Source organism: Phyllostomus hastatus, unplaced genomic scaffold, assembly GCF_019186645.2.
Source record: "Phyllostomus hastatus isolate PE091 unplaced genomic scaffold, TTU_PhHast_1.1 phas_contig_86, whole genome shotgun sequence".
NCBI lineage: Eukaryota > Metazoa > Chordata > Mammalia > Chiroptera > Phyllostomidae > Phyllostomus > Phyllostomus hastatus.
This window is the reverse complement of record NW_025333977.1, coordinates 29,187,269-29,205,246: the sequence shown is the minus strand read 5'-3', so window position 1 is coordinate 29,205,246 and position 17,978 is coordinate 29,187,269. Positions and strand designations below refer to the sequence as shown.

Here is a 17,978-nt window from a genome sequence, read left to right as displayed (position 1 = left end):
CTCTGCCCAGAGACCTAAGAAAATGGAAGTTTTTTCTTTTTAAAGTGCTTAACGATTGTTTCATTTTTACATTGTATGAGATGTCTCTAATTAAATTAAAAAAGTGATATTTTATTTTTTCCATTACACTATATCTAGTATCAAAAATTCAATAATCTAGTAAACCAAAAAGACAAAAAGCCAGCCTCCCCCTGTAAAGTCTATGACTGCCTGTAATGAGACAAAAAATACAGGGAGAGATATATGCCTATATCTATATTTATACCTGAACCTATCAGTGCCTTATTATTAATCATTTTTATTTACATCTGGATTTACAAGAGTCTCCAAAGAAGAGACATTCTAAAATTCTATCAAAATTCTTTGGTCTCAAAACCAGAATTACAATTTTTTTTCATACTAGCTCCACAAAATAAGCTGGGTGAATTCCTGTGATATTAGGCCACTGAAGAATTTTGAGAGGTTTTTATGACACTTTTACTCTTTTTATGCCCAATCCACTCAAAATGACAGAGTCCAGAGACCACTCACCAGCTCTCAGTGGGAGGCAGACCCCGATTCTGATCTCCATCCAGGACTCCTCACTGTTCTCCAGAGCTTTTAGGAATTGTACAGGGACAATCTATAAATGAACATAATAGGCAATCCATAATGTTTTAAAATTTATACTATAAAAATGATGTTCGTGTCATGTAAATTGCCTTAAAATATACATATAAAATACTATGTTAAAATTAAATATAATATCAGCTGTAAAGGTGAAAAAGGAGCTAACTAAAAATTCACAAACAATCTTTTTTCAGATTTTGTGTTTTTTCTCTTCAGCCAAAAGCCTCAAGATTCACTTGCAGCAGCCTGCCTCTTCATTTATGTTGGATTGCTCTTTAAACATTAGAATATCTGGTAATAAATAAGAAGTTAAAGATTTCTCCTGACACAAGTCATTGTTGATTTCACTGTTATAGGGAAAAGGCTCTAGGGCGGCAGATAAGGCTGTTGCCATGGTGATGAAGGAGATACCGAGGGAGGAGTCTGCTGAAGAAAAGCCCCTCCTTACTATGACATCACAGGTGGGCAGACCCATAGGGTTGCTGTAGGAAGCTGACATATGTTAATATATCAGACATTGTGATTTTTAACTAGAAAAAAAACATTAACTTGAATCAATTTTTTAAAAAGCACAGTTTCAATGAAAAAATTATACAATATAAAATGAAAACCAAAATTGCTAAAAAAAGAAAATTCCATTGTTTATTTATTTGTGAATATTAATTTTCACTACTCAACTTTAGTTTAAAAAATGTATGTGCAAGTAAAACATGTTGCTTCTTTTTAAAGGAGTCTTATTAACAACTTTGGGAAATAAATATGAAGCTAATCATACATTTGAAAACAACCAAAAAAATCAAATTCCTGTGAATAAATACAAGTTATATTGTATACATATGTCAGTTTACCAGTAGAATATCTAAATTTTCTTAAATGTTAAATATATTTATGTTGTGACTATGCATAATGCATATGTGTCTATACGTATTTATGTGGATGACTAATTTACAGGAATGAGCCAGAAGTCCCTGAGTCCCCCTGCAGAAAATGGCATCTGTGACCCCTCTGATGCTTAGTGACCTTGACAACAAAAATATCTCTATTATCAGCACATGAGGGCCATTTTCAGCATTTATTATAATAAGTATAGAAAACAGTTTGTATTTATATGCAAAGACATGCTGAGACTGTGAATCCTGTATGTCCTCAGGGACTTTTGAAACACCCTGTAAAATCCACATAAATATGTATAATATATTCATCACCACTCTGTGGAACTATCAGTTTTAAATTCTTAAATGAAAAATATTTTTACTTGCATTTATCTTATAACTTAGATTAGTTATCTTAAACATTTCTTTTTTCCATAATGCAGTAGTAAATGCAGTGATTCAGTTCCAATTATATGAACATGTCTAGAATTAGAAAAAAAATGTCCATTTACAGTCCTTATGAAAAGTATTTATATCAAAAGCTAAATTATGGCGACCTATTTTTAGAATATCATCAGATTACATCCCCAGCTGCTGCCAACATGTGTGGTTTAATTTTATTCCAAACACTATGTTGTAAGTAATGGAAATTATAACAACATAAAACATCAAACTTGAATATTTAAAAAAATTATTAATGATTCCCAGGACTTCAGGATAAGTTTTATGCTGTGAGTTTTTGTCCATGAAGAAGGGATGCTTCCCAATGACACAGTAGTTGCTGGAAAGAAATTTGCTTGATTTTTACCAAGGTCTTCATTCTTTACACAACCTTCACAGTAAAACACATGCAGTTTTACATTGATCTCCTGCCCTTTGTAGAATCTCAAAAGATCTAGTCTGTAGTTTCTCAGAGAAATGCTAAGGGAAGTCAGAACCACTTTGAGTTCTTGGCTGAGGACAGAGCCACACACATCAGTGGATAAGACCTGCCCAGATTTGCAGTTGGCGTAGCTGTGCTACAACAGAAAACTTTAGGGCATAACAATCCAGGACAGGCTCTAGTCCCCAAAATTCTTTTTCCCCAAAACTGTGCATTGGTATGTACTTCCCAGTAATCCTTTTCAAATGTCCAAAATGATGATCAAACCTAAGCTGAAATTTAAAATTTAATGCAAAATAATATTTTTTATTTTTAATTTAGAAAAAATTGTGATTATTATCATTTTTTCACATTCAGAACATTTGTGTGTGCCAAGTTCCTTATTTAATCCCTGTCTAATGTTGCATTAACTGTTTTTGAAGTATTAGTTATTGCATGAAGATTATATAATGCTTTCTTTGATGCATCATATTCTTGTTGCATACTGGCTAGTTTATGAATCAGCAAACAAAATTCTGATTCATAACATGTAATGCACCTGTTGTATTGATAATTTTATGGAGTTAATTCAGTGACAGCTGTGATACAATTATTTCCAGTCAAATGCAGTTTTATTAGTTGATATACTTTTTCCACTGTACACAAGTGGCTTCCTCCCTGCTATGCACCAGTGGCGTGCACAAGCCAAAAAGCAGCAGAATGATCTGAAAAAGTGAGTACTCCTCATGGCAACCACAGCATCCCGTCCGTGTACCATACCACATTCTTACTCGTGATCCTGTGAATGTATGAGTATCTTGAAACATGTCTGTCCCATGTCTTCTGTAAAGCCCCCTATGACATAGTGCCACATACTGCTGAATACATTGGCTCATCTTCATCACTAGTATGTCGATGCCAGCTGCTCATTGACAGGTTTCAGATATGTCTGAAGCTAATTGCTGTCTCTCCTGGGACGATCACAATGGATAAAATACAGATTAAGTCCTTGAAACAGAGTTCCTAACTTGTTTTATAACTCCTTATTCAACAGATTATAAGTGCTGAATACACTGAAGCATTTTTTTTGTATTGTGTGATTACTACAGTCACTTTGAGAGCCAAACTTATTCCAGTGGAGTCATTTATAACACATGAATAAATTGAACAAAACAGAAGACTTGGCCAGGCGACCTGAACTCAGAGATGGCTGAGCCCCTGAGAATGGTTCTTTTGTGTCTGTAGTAACAAACAATACGTCAAGCACTTCAAAGAAGCTCAAGTTCATGCTGGACTAATACTGTAAGTCAAACAGTATGGAAACAAGTGTGCATTGATGAAAAGATTGAAGGAAAGACAAAATAGGGGAATCAGCAAGTCTTTGAAGAAAAAGTTTCTATAAGACCTGTGCTGTCCAATGCAGTAGACACTAGCCACCGTGGCTCTTGAGTACTTTGTAACCACCCCAAACTGAGGTGTACTGTAAGTATAAAATACACACCAGATTTTCAAGCTTCAGTCCAAAGAAAAATAATACAGCCCTGGCTGGTGTAGCTCAGTGGATTGAGTGTGGGCTGCAAACCAAAGGGTCGCCAGTTCAATTCCCAGTCAGAGCACATGATTGGGTGGCAGGCCAGGTCCCCAGTGGGGGTCACGTGAGAGGCAACCACAAACTGACGTTTCTCTCCCTCTCTTTCTCCCTCCCTTCTCCTCTCTAAAAATAATTAAAATAAAACCTTAAAAAAGATTTAAAATAATAATAATATAAACTAGCACATTAATAATTTTATATTGATTACATCTTGAAATGATAATAATTTGGCTATACTGGTCTAAATAAAGTGTATTGTTAAAATTATTTTCACCTGTTTCTTTTCACTTTTTAAAAAAATGGCTATTAGGAAGTTTAAAATTCCCAGGCTCTCTTTGTATTTCTATGGAACAGCACTGCTCTAGACTGTGATGGGGTAAATAAGTCCAGTGTGAGGACAGAGGGGGAAACTATGTACCAGAGATTCATTATATTGTAGAAAAATGTATTCTTTTTGAAAATGAGATGACTTTAGCAAATATTTTTCTCTCGTAAGGGACCTTAAGAAATTTCCATTTTAACCACATCTCCAGGCACTTTTTTTTAACAAGGTGCATCCCATTGACTGTTTGCTGCAGAGCACCGTGTCTTACCACTGTGTGTTGCACATCCCTATTGTTTTGGAAGCTTTGGGGAGGCAAACTCAGCCTTCGTTTTTCTATCTGCCCCTATCCCTTACACCTTAATATTGATTTAATTGTTTGTGTCTAATAAAAATAAAAAAAGGAATGTCCTTGATTGGAAAAGTATTCTCAAGGCTACTAAATATATCCTTCTATTACTAACTTGAAACAATTGCTTTAAGTATGTTCTCCTGCCTGCCCTAGTGTTAGTACTTCCCACGTTGTGAAGAATAATACCTGTTCATTTTCCCACAAATAAATTCACACGTATAAATGCAACTACCATGTCAGGAAAATATTTGTAGTCAGTTGAGATCTAGATCAAGTCAAAGAGTTAAAAGTTATCACATGGTAGTCCTTTACAAGAAGATCCCCTGAGACCCACACACTGTATAAAAAGTGGGGTGGGGCAGAACCATTAGTACTATTAGTTCATGAGAAATTAATTCTCTCCAGTGTCAGAGTTAGCCCGACAAAGCTACCAAGCCTGAACACTTAAGGGACTTGTGATAATGATTTAGTTGTCTTGTCTTTGCAATGGATTTAGTCAGTTACCTTAGTTTTGATATGGTCATAATTTTGATGGGCATTGCACGGATTTCTAAATTTGGGTAACACTAATAAAGCCATAAACAAATAGTTTAATTACAATATTACAAATGAAACCTACATAACAGGTGACACATGCTTTGAATCAACAGTTTCACAAGTAATAAAGGCATTTCAAAATGCATCAAGATATACCTATTAAAAGCATATTTGTGTTTTATTTACATAGAAATAAAACAATCTAAATTTTTTCTATTATTTAAATGAGATAAAAGACATAGTATATTATTACAAAATTTTTAATCAATATTACAAATATCAGATATTTTCAGCTGTTTTTAATGTACTAGCTTCAATGTTATAAGTTAAAATTATTCTTTAAGTACTAAAATGTTTAAAAACAAAAACAGAATACTTACTTTAAACTAAAACAACAGTTTGAGATCATCAATCTGAAGTGTAAAGTTATGGAATCGTGAATTACTATCTTTTACAGACCTTGTTTAATCGTATAAAATGTATTTTAGCTAGAAGTTGATTTGCAATGATATAAGTTACCACAAACCATTTAGCTGTATATTTTTTTAGTGAAACACCTAAGGAAGATATTGGTTAAAGACAAATAAGCTTAGATTTTAGTCACAAACCAGCTATAGAGGCATATGCTGGAGTTTAAATAACAGACAGTATTCAAAAGCAAAATACTCTCCTTTCACCTTGGTTAAGTATTCCCCTGTAGCTTAGATCATATAATGATTTCATTTTTAACACTGAAATTAGAGAAACTGAAGTTGAACTAAGGCAAATGCATTTTTAGATGGTTTAAAAACAGACCATAACTCATTAAATCTGGATGATATTGTCTGCATTTTGTTCATCACAAAACACAGTGCCGATATAAAATAAGAACTGGTTTGGTCCTGTGATGGCTAATATTAGCCACATCAACTAACCCAGTCTAAGTCATAAGTAAATTGAAGACATCTGACTGAATATTTCATTCACAACCTATGATTACAAAGAAAGTGAAAGGTTCAATAGTGGTTTGAATTCTGAGTCTCAGGGAGCCCCTCCATGCAAGTCCTCACCAATCTTCTGTTTCCTTTTGTTTTCATGTCCATTGACCATGTAAGGGATTTCCCTCAAAATCTCCAGATTTGAACCTCAGATTTAAAATCCCTGACTGAGGTAGTAGTGTCATGTCTTGAACTGTCACTGGCCTCCCACTGGCATGGGTCTATGCCCTTCTTCCAAGGATGTCATGGAGCTGGCCTGTGCCTTTAGTTCAATTTTTCTCCTTAGGCATCCACTCTGCATTCCTGCCTTTTTGATAGAAGCCTTGCATTTGGAAATGTTCCTTTAGCTACATCCAGGTTTCCAAACACTTAAATGATGCGACAATGGGGGGAAATTGACCTAGATGTGGGGTTTAAAACTGGTCAGGAAATTGGTAAACATTTCTGAGGCCCCCTTGCCTCTCTGTGAGTTGGTCAAACCCAGTATAAAATTGAGGATGCCTATGCAATCATTCTTTTCTACAATACGCCATTCAAGTAAACTGTATAAAATCAGTCAACATTTATTAAACTGCTACTCCGAGCTGCAAAAATTAAGTGGATAAAGCCTCTACTCACAAAGAAGTCCCTCCTAGTGAGAGGGAAACAGGTAAAACCGGGTAAAGGATGGGAGCGTGGAGATGCTGTAAGAAGGCACTCACTGCCAGGCACCGAAGGTTCCCAACGTGTAGTAGAATGGGGTCCTAGAAGAGAAATAAGGATGTATCACCATTAAAAAGGCCTTTGAACTTATCTAAACATTAAGAAGGGAACCAAAGAGGAATAAGAAATACAAAATTTAAATGTAAACAAAGTGAGACATACACCTTAGCAATTAACAAAGTGGATCACTTTAACTCAGTATGGTAGTCTGATTAGACTAAAATCGCCATTACTCCAACTCGGTTATTAAAAAAAAAAAAAGAAACCTTTTGATTCACCTTTCACTATTTTTATAACATCAATGCACTCTGTACCCAAAGGATGAAATATTGCAACTTCATAAAGTATTTTTAAACTGAAGGAAGCAATTCTAAGAGAAAGACAAGCAGTATCCTATCAATGAATAATGAGAGAATATATAGTACACAACTTGGAAGTAAAGTTTAGGGGAACTATTCGGGGGATTCTGCTTAGTTTGCAATTTTTTTATGACCTAAAAGAATTACTTATTCTCAAATCACCATAGGAAAACCATGAACTTGTTTGAAAATGCAGAGCAGGAAGCCATGTGAAAAGCTATTCTTGCCTACACAAATAAAAATAAAATTGGACTTAGTATGGTTAAAATAATGATTCCTAAATTCATCTGACTGAAGATACAGTTCAAAATTGGACTGTTTAAGATAGATCTTTTTATATCCTCGGTTTCTGCAAAGTCAATGTCCCATTTGGTAGCCATTTCTTGAGCCCTCCTTATACAAAGATATTCTATTTGAAGTTGTGAAGAATATAAATATGAGTAAGCCATAGCCTCTGACCTCAGAGTTTATGAAAAAGATTTCTTTATGGTATCTCCTGTTTTATCTTCCATATGTCAATCAAAACCAAAAAAGTTTCAGTTCCCAAATTACCTTTCCATGCTATCTGAGATCTGGCCCTTTATCTTCTTTACCTCCGAGTCTGACTACTATCCCTGACTCTAGCCCCAGCATTTCCCAAGAGCTAGATTGTGCTGCACCTTGAAAAATTCTGACTCAGAAAGTAGTTTATGCCCTCTGATTTGTATCTATGGCAGAGAGCCACAGGAGCAGCTAAGGGAAGAGAGCCAAGGGAATTGGACAGAGACAACAGCTCCATCGTCCAGGTATGAAATGTGGTCAGAAACAAGACAGTAGGTGTGGAAGAGACACAGACCTTATGAGACAGAGGATTAGGAGAAGACTGGAGGAGCTAAGCCTTGTCCTGGGCTCCCTAGGGTCTCTCTGAAGAACTTCCTCTTTGGTTGAGAAAATCTGAGAATGCTAGAGATGCTTTCTCCACAAAATTCGTCTGAAGTGCGGAAGAGGTGGGAGACTCCAAAAAAGTCCTATTACCTTCAATAAAGCAGACTTGCCTAAAAGGACAAGCCTCTCAATTAATTGTGCTTTTTCCTTTTTTTCCATTTAGATATTTATGTGCACAAAGGTCTTACTTTCTAGAATCCTTTTTATCAAATGTAGACTATCATTTTTCAATGTTTACAACTAAAAGTATGTATGGAAACCTAACACCCTGGGCTACTAAAACTATAGATAATTTATGTCTGTTCTACAAAGGAATTTAATTGTATGCAAAGTAAAGAAAAAGTACTTGGGGATTTTGTGGACTATAACTTATCTTTAAATTAATTATTGATCTTGAAATCATTACTAAGAGAATGACTAAATTATCTTTAGTTATCTATCATTATCATCAGACTTCTTCAGAGGAATAATGTCTATCAAAAAGATAGTTGTGACATTGCACATACATATATATAACTTTTAAAGTTGCAGTTGTTATACTTACTCTTTGTACCTTATGCTCTTTAGCCAATAGATCTATGAGACCTAGAACCAGAGACCAAGTAATCAGAACACACTGCTGAGTCCACGCAAGCTTGTTACACTAATTTGTTTGAGTAGAGCATGGTGCCATGTTTGATGATGACCTTCACCTTCCATGAATGTTTATAGCACAGGAGAACCCAGTCTCATTTGAAATGAGAATGACACAGCCTAGAGATTAGCCCTGTGGCTAAGTCAGGACCACCGCACCACTCTGGTAATACCACATCAGGTGGGTCGTTACGCTGAGCATATATGGTTAAAAGGGCAAGTGCTACCAAGAAATATATGTTACTGTATGTATCCTTTGGAAGCACCTTCATACACAAAGTCTTTACATGAACAAACTGTAAATGAAATACAGGTCCTAGAAAACTAATCACATTTTCAGAAAAAGTATATAGGGAGTTTTATGGATTCAGAAGAGCACACAGAATCACTGATGTTTAACCCTTTCTTCGCTTTCTAGTATATTGTATTCTATATCAGTGCTTTCAATTACATTTCCAGGTAATAAAATTGACTTTTATGCCAGACAATATTATAAATCATTCCTAAATTCAAATAGACCATGGCATTTACTTCAAATATTTGTTACCCCAGAAACATAAAAGGTTCATAGTCTCTCAACATTAAAAAATATTTTAATATAAATAAGAAGAATGACTCCCAAGACTGTTCAAGTTCAGAAAACAAAATTTAAAGGCACTCAGAGTTTCACTCATCGGTTAAAGGAGCATCCTCCCAAAAAAAGGCTAAGACCCAAACAGACCTTGGATAATTTGATTCCTCGAAAAACCTGTGAGTCTTTAGACATAGTAAGACTAAACTTATAATAATTGAAGAAATGTCTGTCACTGTAACTTGAACATTAAAAGGAAATGGGTAGTCTCAGGGCTTACTCCTTGATAATATCCACATATGAATATGCAAGAAAGTCAAATTACTAACTCTACATCAAAACCTTAAAGTCTAGAGAAGATCTGAGATTTCTCCATGTTTAAATCATAGGATGAACAGGAATAAGTACCAGATGTGTCTCTTGGTTTTCAGTCCCAAATAATCACTAAATGTTTCCATATTCCTCCTTCAGTAATAATAATAGCATTGCATTTTTTCTTCTTACATTTACCATCAACTTTAGGTCTCTTGCCATCTTCCATAAGCTCTAAACTGTAATACCACTGACACTCTATTAAAGAAATAATGGAGTGAAAATGAGTAGAGTCGCATAAAATATTTTGATTTGGTAATGTTCCAAAAACACTTCATTTGTTATTTTCTATGTCTCTTAAAATACAGCCTTGCAAAGAAGTATTTTAAAAATCTAGATATTTCAGACACACCTTTTTTATAATATGTATAAAACTAGATGGTTATGCCTATTTTAAGAAAGGCTAATATAAAATCTCCTGAAATTGAAAGTTAATTTAGGGATTAACCACTTTTGCATCATAAGTCTATTTTTTCTCTTAACCACAGAAGCAGAACTTAAGGAAGTCTGGATTCAAGAGGTGCAGAAGAACTGGTAGTAAATAGACAGACGGTAGTAAACAAACAGAGACCCTCGAAAAATCAAACTGAAAGGTTTCTGAAATTAGAGAATAAGCCAGTGGGAAAATATAACTGAATTCACAGGCATCTGTTTTATATATGGATTTTCACAGACAAAGCTACTGGATATGTAGTTCATATGACAGGACAGTTAATACAACAATATTTTGTACTTTTTTTAAATAATATTTGTTATGCACTACAGAAGCATTCCAAGGAAATGTAAGGAAGGGTGTGTGCCAGTAGGTGACTTGAGCTTTTTAAGAGGGGGAGAAAGAATACCACCCCCCAACACACACAGATCTGTGTGTGTGCTGTTACCACAAAACACTGACTGACCAGTCCTGACCAGAATGTGTCACCTCAAAGTCTGAAGCCACTGTTCCAGGTCTCGGTAGGAGCTTATTGTCCGAGTGAAGAGTGAGATTGGCCCTTAGGAACAGTGATTCAATAGCCATCACTTTCTTCATATTGAAATTGAGAATAATTCTAAAACTGTTCTAGGAGAAGGAACAAAGGCTTGAGCTTTAAAAATTGAAGTTGGCTGCATCAAAAATATTGACAGCGCTAAAAGGCTCATTCCCTATCCCTGGTATTTTTTTTTCTTTCTTGTCCCTACCCCATTATTTATTGGTTTATTTATTTTTTGGTAGGCTTGCTATTCTCATTTTGTTGCAAGGCTGCATTTTAACTTGTCTGATTCTGCAGTTTAACATGCCCTTTGACACCTGTGTTCATTTGTTCTCAGCTGGTGAATGAACAGCAAGAAAGCAGACCCCTCCTGAGTCCCTCCATCGATGACTTTCTCTGTGAAACCAAATCGGAGGCAATAGCAAGGCCAGTAACGTCCAACACAGCTGGTAATTCTTTCACTTGTAACTGATTCTCAAGTAGAGTTAATTTTCACTCTAGTAAAATAGATGTTTCTTTTCCATAATTCATTTTAAGTGGAGGACAATGTTTACAACCAACTTAAACTTTAGAACATACACCATTCACCCTAAGCCAATAAATCACTGTGCATTATACTATAAGAAACTGTGATACATAGTACGCAACCAAATGTGCTGAACATTAGCATGCCACTATTAGCAATGAATCATTTTTCTATGCATATATTTTCATATTTACACCTCATCTCAAGTCACATCATGTTAGGAAACCTTTAAAACAAAAGCATCTATTTCAAAGTAACATCTTCCAAGTTCTGGCTGGAAATTCTTTATATGACAAATGAAAGTCAAGTAATATAAAAATATAAGCAGCCCCTTCAGGTGGATTGAAATGACAATTAAAATGTCCCAGAGACTTGGGATATTGTACACCGATTTCATTTTCAGTCATGTAAATGAGTCACTTGCTCCCTCTTACAACAGTTTGTTTGTACGTTCTCCTGAAATTAAGCCTACTCAACCAGGAACGATCATCTGCCAGGCACTAACCAGTATTCACCCAATGGGCATTGTAGGATGCCACAGGTATGAGTCACCCTTTCTCCAGTGCCCTCTGCACTTTCCAGTTCTCACAGATACTAAAACTAAGTCACTTAGGTAGGGCCCACCCTGGGGGAGCAACATAAGATTTGCCTCAAAAGCTAATTTTCCCCTTCTGTATCAGGGGCAGCCTTTCTGCATTGATCTCCTTCAGTCAACATTCATATTCAAAGGCATGTTGTTCAAATAGGAATGAAAAAATGATGTGCAGAATCAGAGAGTAAAGGTTTGTTGGATTGCAGGAGAGAATTTAATGGGGAAAGAATATGATAATCACATACCATCTTGTTAAATTAGTTCCATTTCCCCATCGTGTCCTCAGCTCGCTGTTGCCTAGAGTACTTTCATTATACTTTTAAGTGAAGAAAATCACAGATGAAGGAAATTATGATTTTTAAAGAGTGCTTAAAATTCCAACAAGAGTAATTAACGTAAGAGAGAGGCACTTGATATGGCAGTGTAGTCTACAGTCTCTGGGGTCAAAGTTTATGATTTCAAACCTCAGCTCTGCCACTTAGCAGCTGTGTCTTTGGGCAAGTTGCTTAACTAAATTAAGTCTGTTCCCTAATCTATCTAGTGATAGTAAGATCTAGATCTCATAGGCTACTTGGGAAAATTACAGGAAGCAACCTAGGCAAGTGCTGAGCACCATGTGAGCTCTATCAGGTACTATCTTTCTTTCAGCCATCAGCTGAAAAACAGTACCTCCAACACTTCCCTTTTTAAACGCATTAGTTTTCTGTACATCACACCAATGCAATCATTTTCTGAACTCAGCTATCACTTTGAGTAATCAAGCAAATAAAATTGTGCTTGTTACATTCCAGGCAGGAAATTAAGTAAATTCACATGCTGTCAGATCAGATTCATCCTCCTTATCTGTGAAAGGATTTCTCCCCCTCCAAACCCGGAAAGCTACCCCCAGAAGAATGCAGAGGAGCCTTGTGTTTGTAACCGTAGGGAACTCCCCGAGAACTGGGTGCACTGAGAAGTCTCGCTGTTCTCAGAAAAGCTGTCAAGCGTAGAATTCTCAGGTCTTGATTCCAGTATCCTCTGCACTTGCCAGTTCTAACTAATGCTAAAACTGAGCCACTTAGGAAGAGCCCACCAGACAGAGCAACATGATATTTGACTCAAGAGCTACTTTCACGTTGGTTTTTCTAACATATAAAAGAGAGACAGGTGAAATATTGGAGGAAAAAATTAAAAGTATGTATAATTTCTTGCAATCCCCAAACCCACAGTATTGACTCTGTATTGGTTCCTAGGCCTGCCATGGCAAAGTGTCACAAACTGCACAGATGAAACAACAGAAATTTATTCTCTCACAATTCTGGAACCTAGAAGTACAAAATCAAGGTCAGTAGGGCCATTCTCCCTCTGAAAGTGCTTGGGAAGGATCTATTCTAGGCCTCTCTTGTAGTTTCTGGTAGTTCCTTAACTTGCAGCAGCATAACTCCAGTCTTCACCTGACATCCTTCCCGTGTGTACGTCTCCAAATCTCCCTTTTTTATAAGGCTTCCTACTCTGATATGACTCAACTGATTATATCTCTAATGACCCTCTTGCCAAATGAAGTCATATTCTGAGGTACTGGGGGTTAAGGCTTCAATAGATGAGGTTTTTCTGAGGGGACACAATTCAGTCCATAACACCCTTCAAAGTGGGGGGTCATTTTTCCTTTCTCACTTTCAGCATTCAATACATCTGGGTCACACAGATATTTATCCTGAAGGAAGATTCTTCTGTTATAGTGATTTTTCATCTTAAAAGTATATCTTAGGGCAGAAACACTATTTTTTTTAATTCTCATCCGGAGATATGTTTATTGATTTTTCAGAGAGAGAGAGAGAGAAACATTGATCCATTGGCTCACATATGTGCCTCAGCTGGCGGTCAAACCCGCAAACTTTCGGTGCATGTGACGATTCTCCAGCCACCTGAGCCACCTGGCCAGGCCAACACTATATGCTTTAATACCTAAGAAATATAGTTATTTTTAATTATTACAAAGCCCACAATTTATATGTCAATATGCAACATCACATTATTACACATCTTTGAAAAGGAAATGTTGTAGCATTCAAACGCCTTGGAAAGAATTCTAATTTGTTCCAATAATTTTATAGTTAAAGATTCTAGGAAGAAGATAGAGTTATCATTTACTATCCAAATTTTTAACAAAATAGTAATTTTCAGTAAACCACTGTCATTTTATAGAAGAGTATGAAATCACATTGAGAAATCAGAATAGTCATTGAATGTTCTCTATGGCATACCAGGCATTATGTATATCTTCACGCTTACAATGCATATTAAATAATCTTGGACTAAAATATAGAAAAAATCCTGCTTCAGGTTTGTACCAAGTCAATCAAGCTGAACTTTGAAGAACCTTATGTTAAAAAGAGAGGCATTTTTACTGGGTATTTTCTTCCAACGAAAAATTAAAGACAGTGTGCTGCCATCTTGACATTTACTTAAGTGTTTAAGGAATATAGTTCTTATATAAATTAACACAAAGTAAAGAAATATTTATCTCTTCCAAAGGTCAGTTAAATGATGAGATTTATTTCTACTAACCCTAAAAGAACATATCGATCTTCTACCTCGAGAGAGTTTTAAATGATCATTTTGTCTTCAGTATTTCAATTATCTTTTTTACTTTCTGCTTGCTTTTTGCACTAGAAGTAACTTCTTGTCATCCAATGATGATAACTTCAAGCTGATCTTTTTTTGCTATTAACATCCTAAATTATCTTTAATTCATTTGTAATCTAGTATATAGCTAATTCATTGACCTTCTCCCACTATATTCATAGGTGATAGGTAGCTCAATATCATTGCTAATATCCTTGATTTTAAAAAGGCAAATAAATAGATATTATACACAGATGCATATACCAAATGTTCTGAAAGTAACAACTCAATGGATATTTTAAGATAGTGATTATATCATAGGACAAATAATTATTATAAAACTTGCAATAATAACTTATTGTCTGTATTCTCCAAAGAAAATCTAATATATGTCAGAGTATAGGAAAGACTCTTTTCTAAAACACAAGAAAAATAGGGCTTTTGGTTTGCATTTACCAACCTACATAATCTAAAAGAATTGTATCCAAAGAATTGTAACTTGAGCCATTAGGTGGAAAGTTACTGTACAAAGACTTTTTATGGTTTAAAAAATAATAATCTCACTTCTTGATAGGGGCCCCATGCACAGTACCTGTATAAGAGATCCCTGTATATACGGGAAGAAGCACTCTTAACAAAGTTCACAATTCCACCACAGCCACCTAACTTAACACCTTAACTGCAAACTTAGTGTAATATTCACAAAATGCACATTTATGAAGCCCAAGTAGCCATGAGCCAAATGGCAGGCCTCTGGTGAAGACTTAGAAATGTGGGAAGCAGCATTAATTACATATTCCAGTAAAAAGGCAAAAGTTGGTTTAATTATTTAAGTCTAATTTATTTATTTCACATCATTGGCAAACTCCTTCCTGAAAGGACTTTGCTTTGCAGCCGCTACATTACAGAATACGATGTTTTCTGGTTGCTAGGGTAGCTTAGAAAACAGAACAGAGATCCTACAAGCTCCTTGTGGCACGTTCTGTGACTGCACCAGTCAGGCTTGTCCCAAGATTCATCCTCTGTTTCCATCCTCACAGTTCATAGCACTGTGTTTACCACCAAAGCATCAAATCAGGGCTTCCTTACAGGTTCTGCTGTGAGCAGCCTCACCTTCCAGGGCTCGGGTAATCCAGAATGCACAAACACCTTCAGTGCCCGCAGGGAGCCCTCCAGTTCAGTAGGGGGTGATCCTCAATCAGGCATCCTTGAAATAGATGGAAACAAATACTTACGTATTCTATCTTCAGGAAATTTCACCCAATGAAAATAGGTTATCCAAAAAAAAAACATTTCTGAAATCTCCAAGTACTAAGCTATGCCTCAGACAGCCCAACCTGCCAAAATATCGGGATCCAAACAAACAGTAATCAAAGCCACATCAATAGAGTCAGCTCATTGTGGGTGGTTCAGGTCAAGTCTAGAGAGGAGTGGTCAAGAGCACTTGGCAGGGAGGGGCCTGTGTTTGAATCCTCCTATGGACACCGTCCTACATGGTATGTTAGTTTCCTGTTTTTGCTGCAACAAATGGCCACAAGTTGAGTGGCTTGAAACAACACAGATTTATTATCCTACGGTTCTGGAAGTCAGCAGGCCTAAAATCAAGGTGTCGGCAGGGCTGTGTCCTGCATGGAGGCTCTGAAGGAGAATTCACTTCCTTGCCTTTTCCAGGCTTCTATAGGGTATTCGGAACTCCTTGGCCAGTGGTCCCTTCCTCCATCTCCAAAGAAGCCAACAGCATAAACTAACACACACACACTCTCTCTCTCTCTCTCTCACACGCACACACCACCACCACCACCACCACCACCACCACTTTTGGACACGTACATTTTCACGTCCCACTATGAGAGGCGGTTATCTTAATTTAAACACACATATTCTAGAACCCAAACCTTCATATGGCTAAGAGAATCTTTTAAATTGGGTTAAGAACATCAGCAGAGCAGACACCCTCATCTGTGGCAAGCAGCGTTATCTTTGAAGCCCATGTGGAACAGTGAGACCCTTTATTTTTAATTCTTAGGTACACATATGTGCGTGCACACACACACACATACACACACACATGCACACACGCACACACTAAAATGTGATTTGTCTTCCTCCAAACGGTAAAAGACAGCACCCATCCTTCTGTGCTTTTGAAACTGTGGTCCCTGGGGATTCTCCGGCTCCAAAGCTTTCTATACAACCTTTGTGCCACCCCCTTCATCACCTGGGTAACAAGTTGGGCCTTTTGTGGGTGCCAAGCATGTGTTTTACATTTGCTGGGAAAAAACAAAGGAGTGAGAGCTCAGAACAAACACCGGAAGTGCTGAGGACAGTTTGAAGGAGGAAAGAATGTTACTGAGCCAAGTTTGAATCCACAATTCACTCTATAGTAATCCATTTATTCTGAATAGTGAGAAGCATTACAGAATTAAATGACTACTTACCTGTTATTATTTGTAACAAAAATACTTCCTATATAATAGTAGATAAGTTCTATATAATTTGCTTCTTAAAGCAGAGTGGGAACAAGTGACTAATTCCTAATTGTTTTCAACAATGAATAAAAAGGACTTACATGGCCTTTCAGAGACGGTTTTCCTCTTTCTTCCCTCTATTATAAAGAAATCACAGTGGGCCTAGGATCACTACTGACATACAGTGGCTAGGAAACTTTTGTTTAAACATTTAAAGGACAGGAAATGTGTGGCGACCTAGCCTATCTCGGCTGCGTACCATGCTTAAATTATAGCTATCAAGCCAGGTGCCTTCGCTCTGAACGCCACTTCTTTCCCCCCACATTCAAGTACTCGTTAGCCACAAAACAGTCCTCGGATCTCAGAGCAGCTCAGAGCAGCCCAGTGCAGCCCAGCGTTGGGAAGTGCTCCCGTCTCCTCAGGAAGACTCAGATGCGACGAGCTGACACTTTCAGGCCATCTTGTGATAAACTGACTTTATAACATCTTCTGTAGAGCCCTATCTTTGTCCCATCCTCCGTTTTATTCCCAGTGGTGTTTCCTCTTTCTGTCAGTGTGTGGAGCTGATTCTTGCCTGAAATAGAAAGGACCAAGAAAAATAGGAAGAGATTATAAGAGGAGAAAGTAGAAGAACTGAAAGGAAAAGGAAAGAAAAGCATCACAAATTGGTCACCAAAGAATGGAAAAAACATTTATCGAGTACTTATTGTATGCATGACATTGTATACGTTTGATTTACTAATCAGAAAATTGTATCTCTGTATCAGACTTAAAAGATAGCATAGTAATTCCACATTTTTCAGATGAGGAAACTAAAACTCAGAGAAGTCAAGAAACTTATTCCAAGTCACACAAGTAAACAGTGATATAGGCAGGTCTTTCCACTTCATCATCAACATGCAGCCACTGTGATTTATAATTGAAATCAGAAGACAAGATCATGGAGAGGAAAGCATGACACACTATCTTAAGGATCCCATAGGGATGCTGAGCTCACAAGAACAGTGCAGTACTAAAGGAACTCGGGTTGTGAGCTCAGTAGAACCCTGACCCTGCTTTCAGTGCAAGGGGGAAGCAGATGGAAGAGAGTTGAGACATCAACTAAAATCTGTTCCTCACCAAGAGGAAAAGTTG

The 17,978-nt window shown here is 36.7% G+C and overlaps 1 protein-coding gene across 10 annotated transcripts in view; it reads left to right on the top strand.

Annotated features, from left to right (window-relative positions):
• The window catches only part of PEX5L (peroxisomal biogenesis factor 5 like), a 204,570-nt gene that overhangs the window by 125,352 nt on the left and 61,240 nt on the right, over positions 1-17,978 (top strand). For 7 of the 10 annotated variants that reach the window (XM_045851692.1, XM_045851691.1, XM_045851690.1 and 4 more), the window contains 2 exons: positions 966-1,070; positions 10,992-11,103. In XM_045851692.1, coding sequence (XP_045707648.1) covers positions 966-1,070; positions 10,992-11,103 — 217 coding nt within the window. The remainder of the gene's footprint in view (positions 1-965; positions 1,071-10,991; positions 11,104-17,978) is intronic. The other 3 variants (XM_045851695.1, XM_045851693.1, XM_045851698.1) reach the window with 1 other exon arrangement.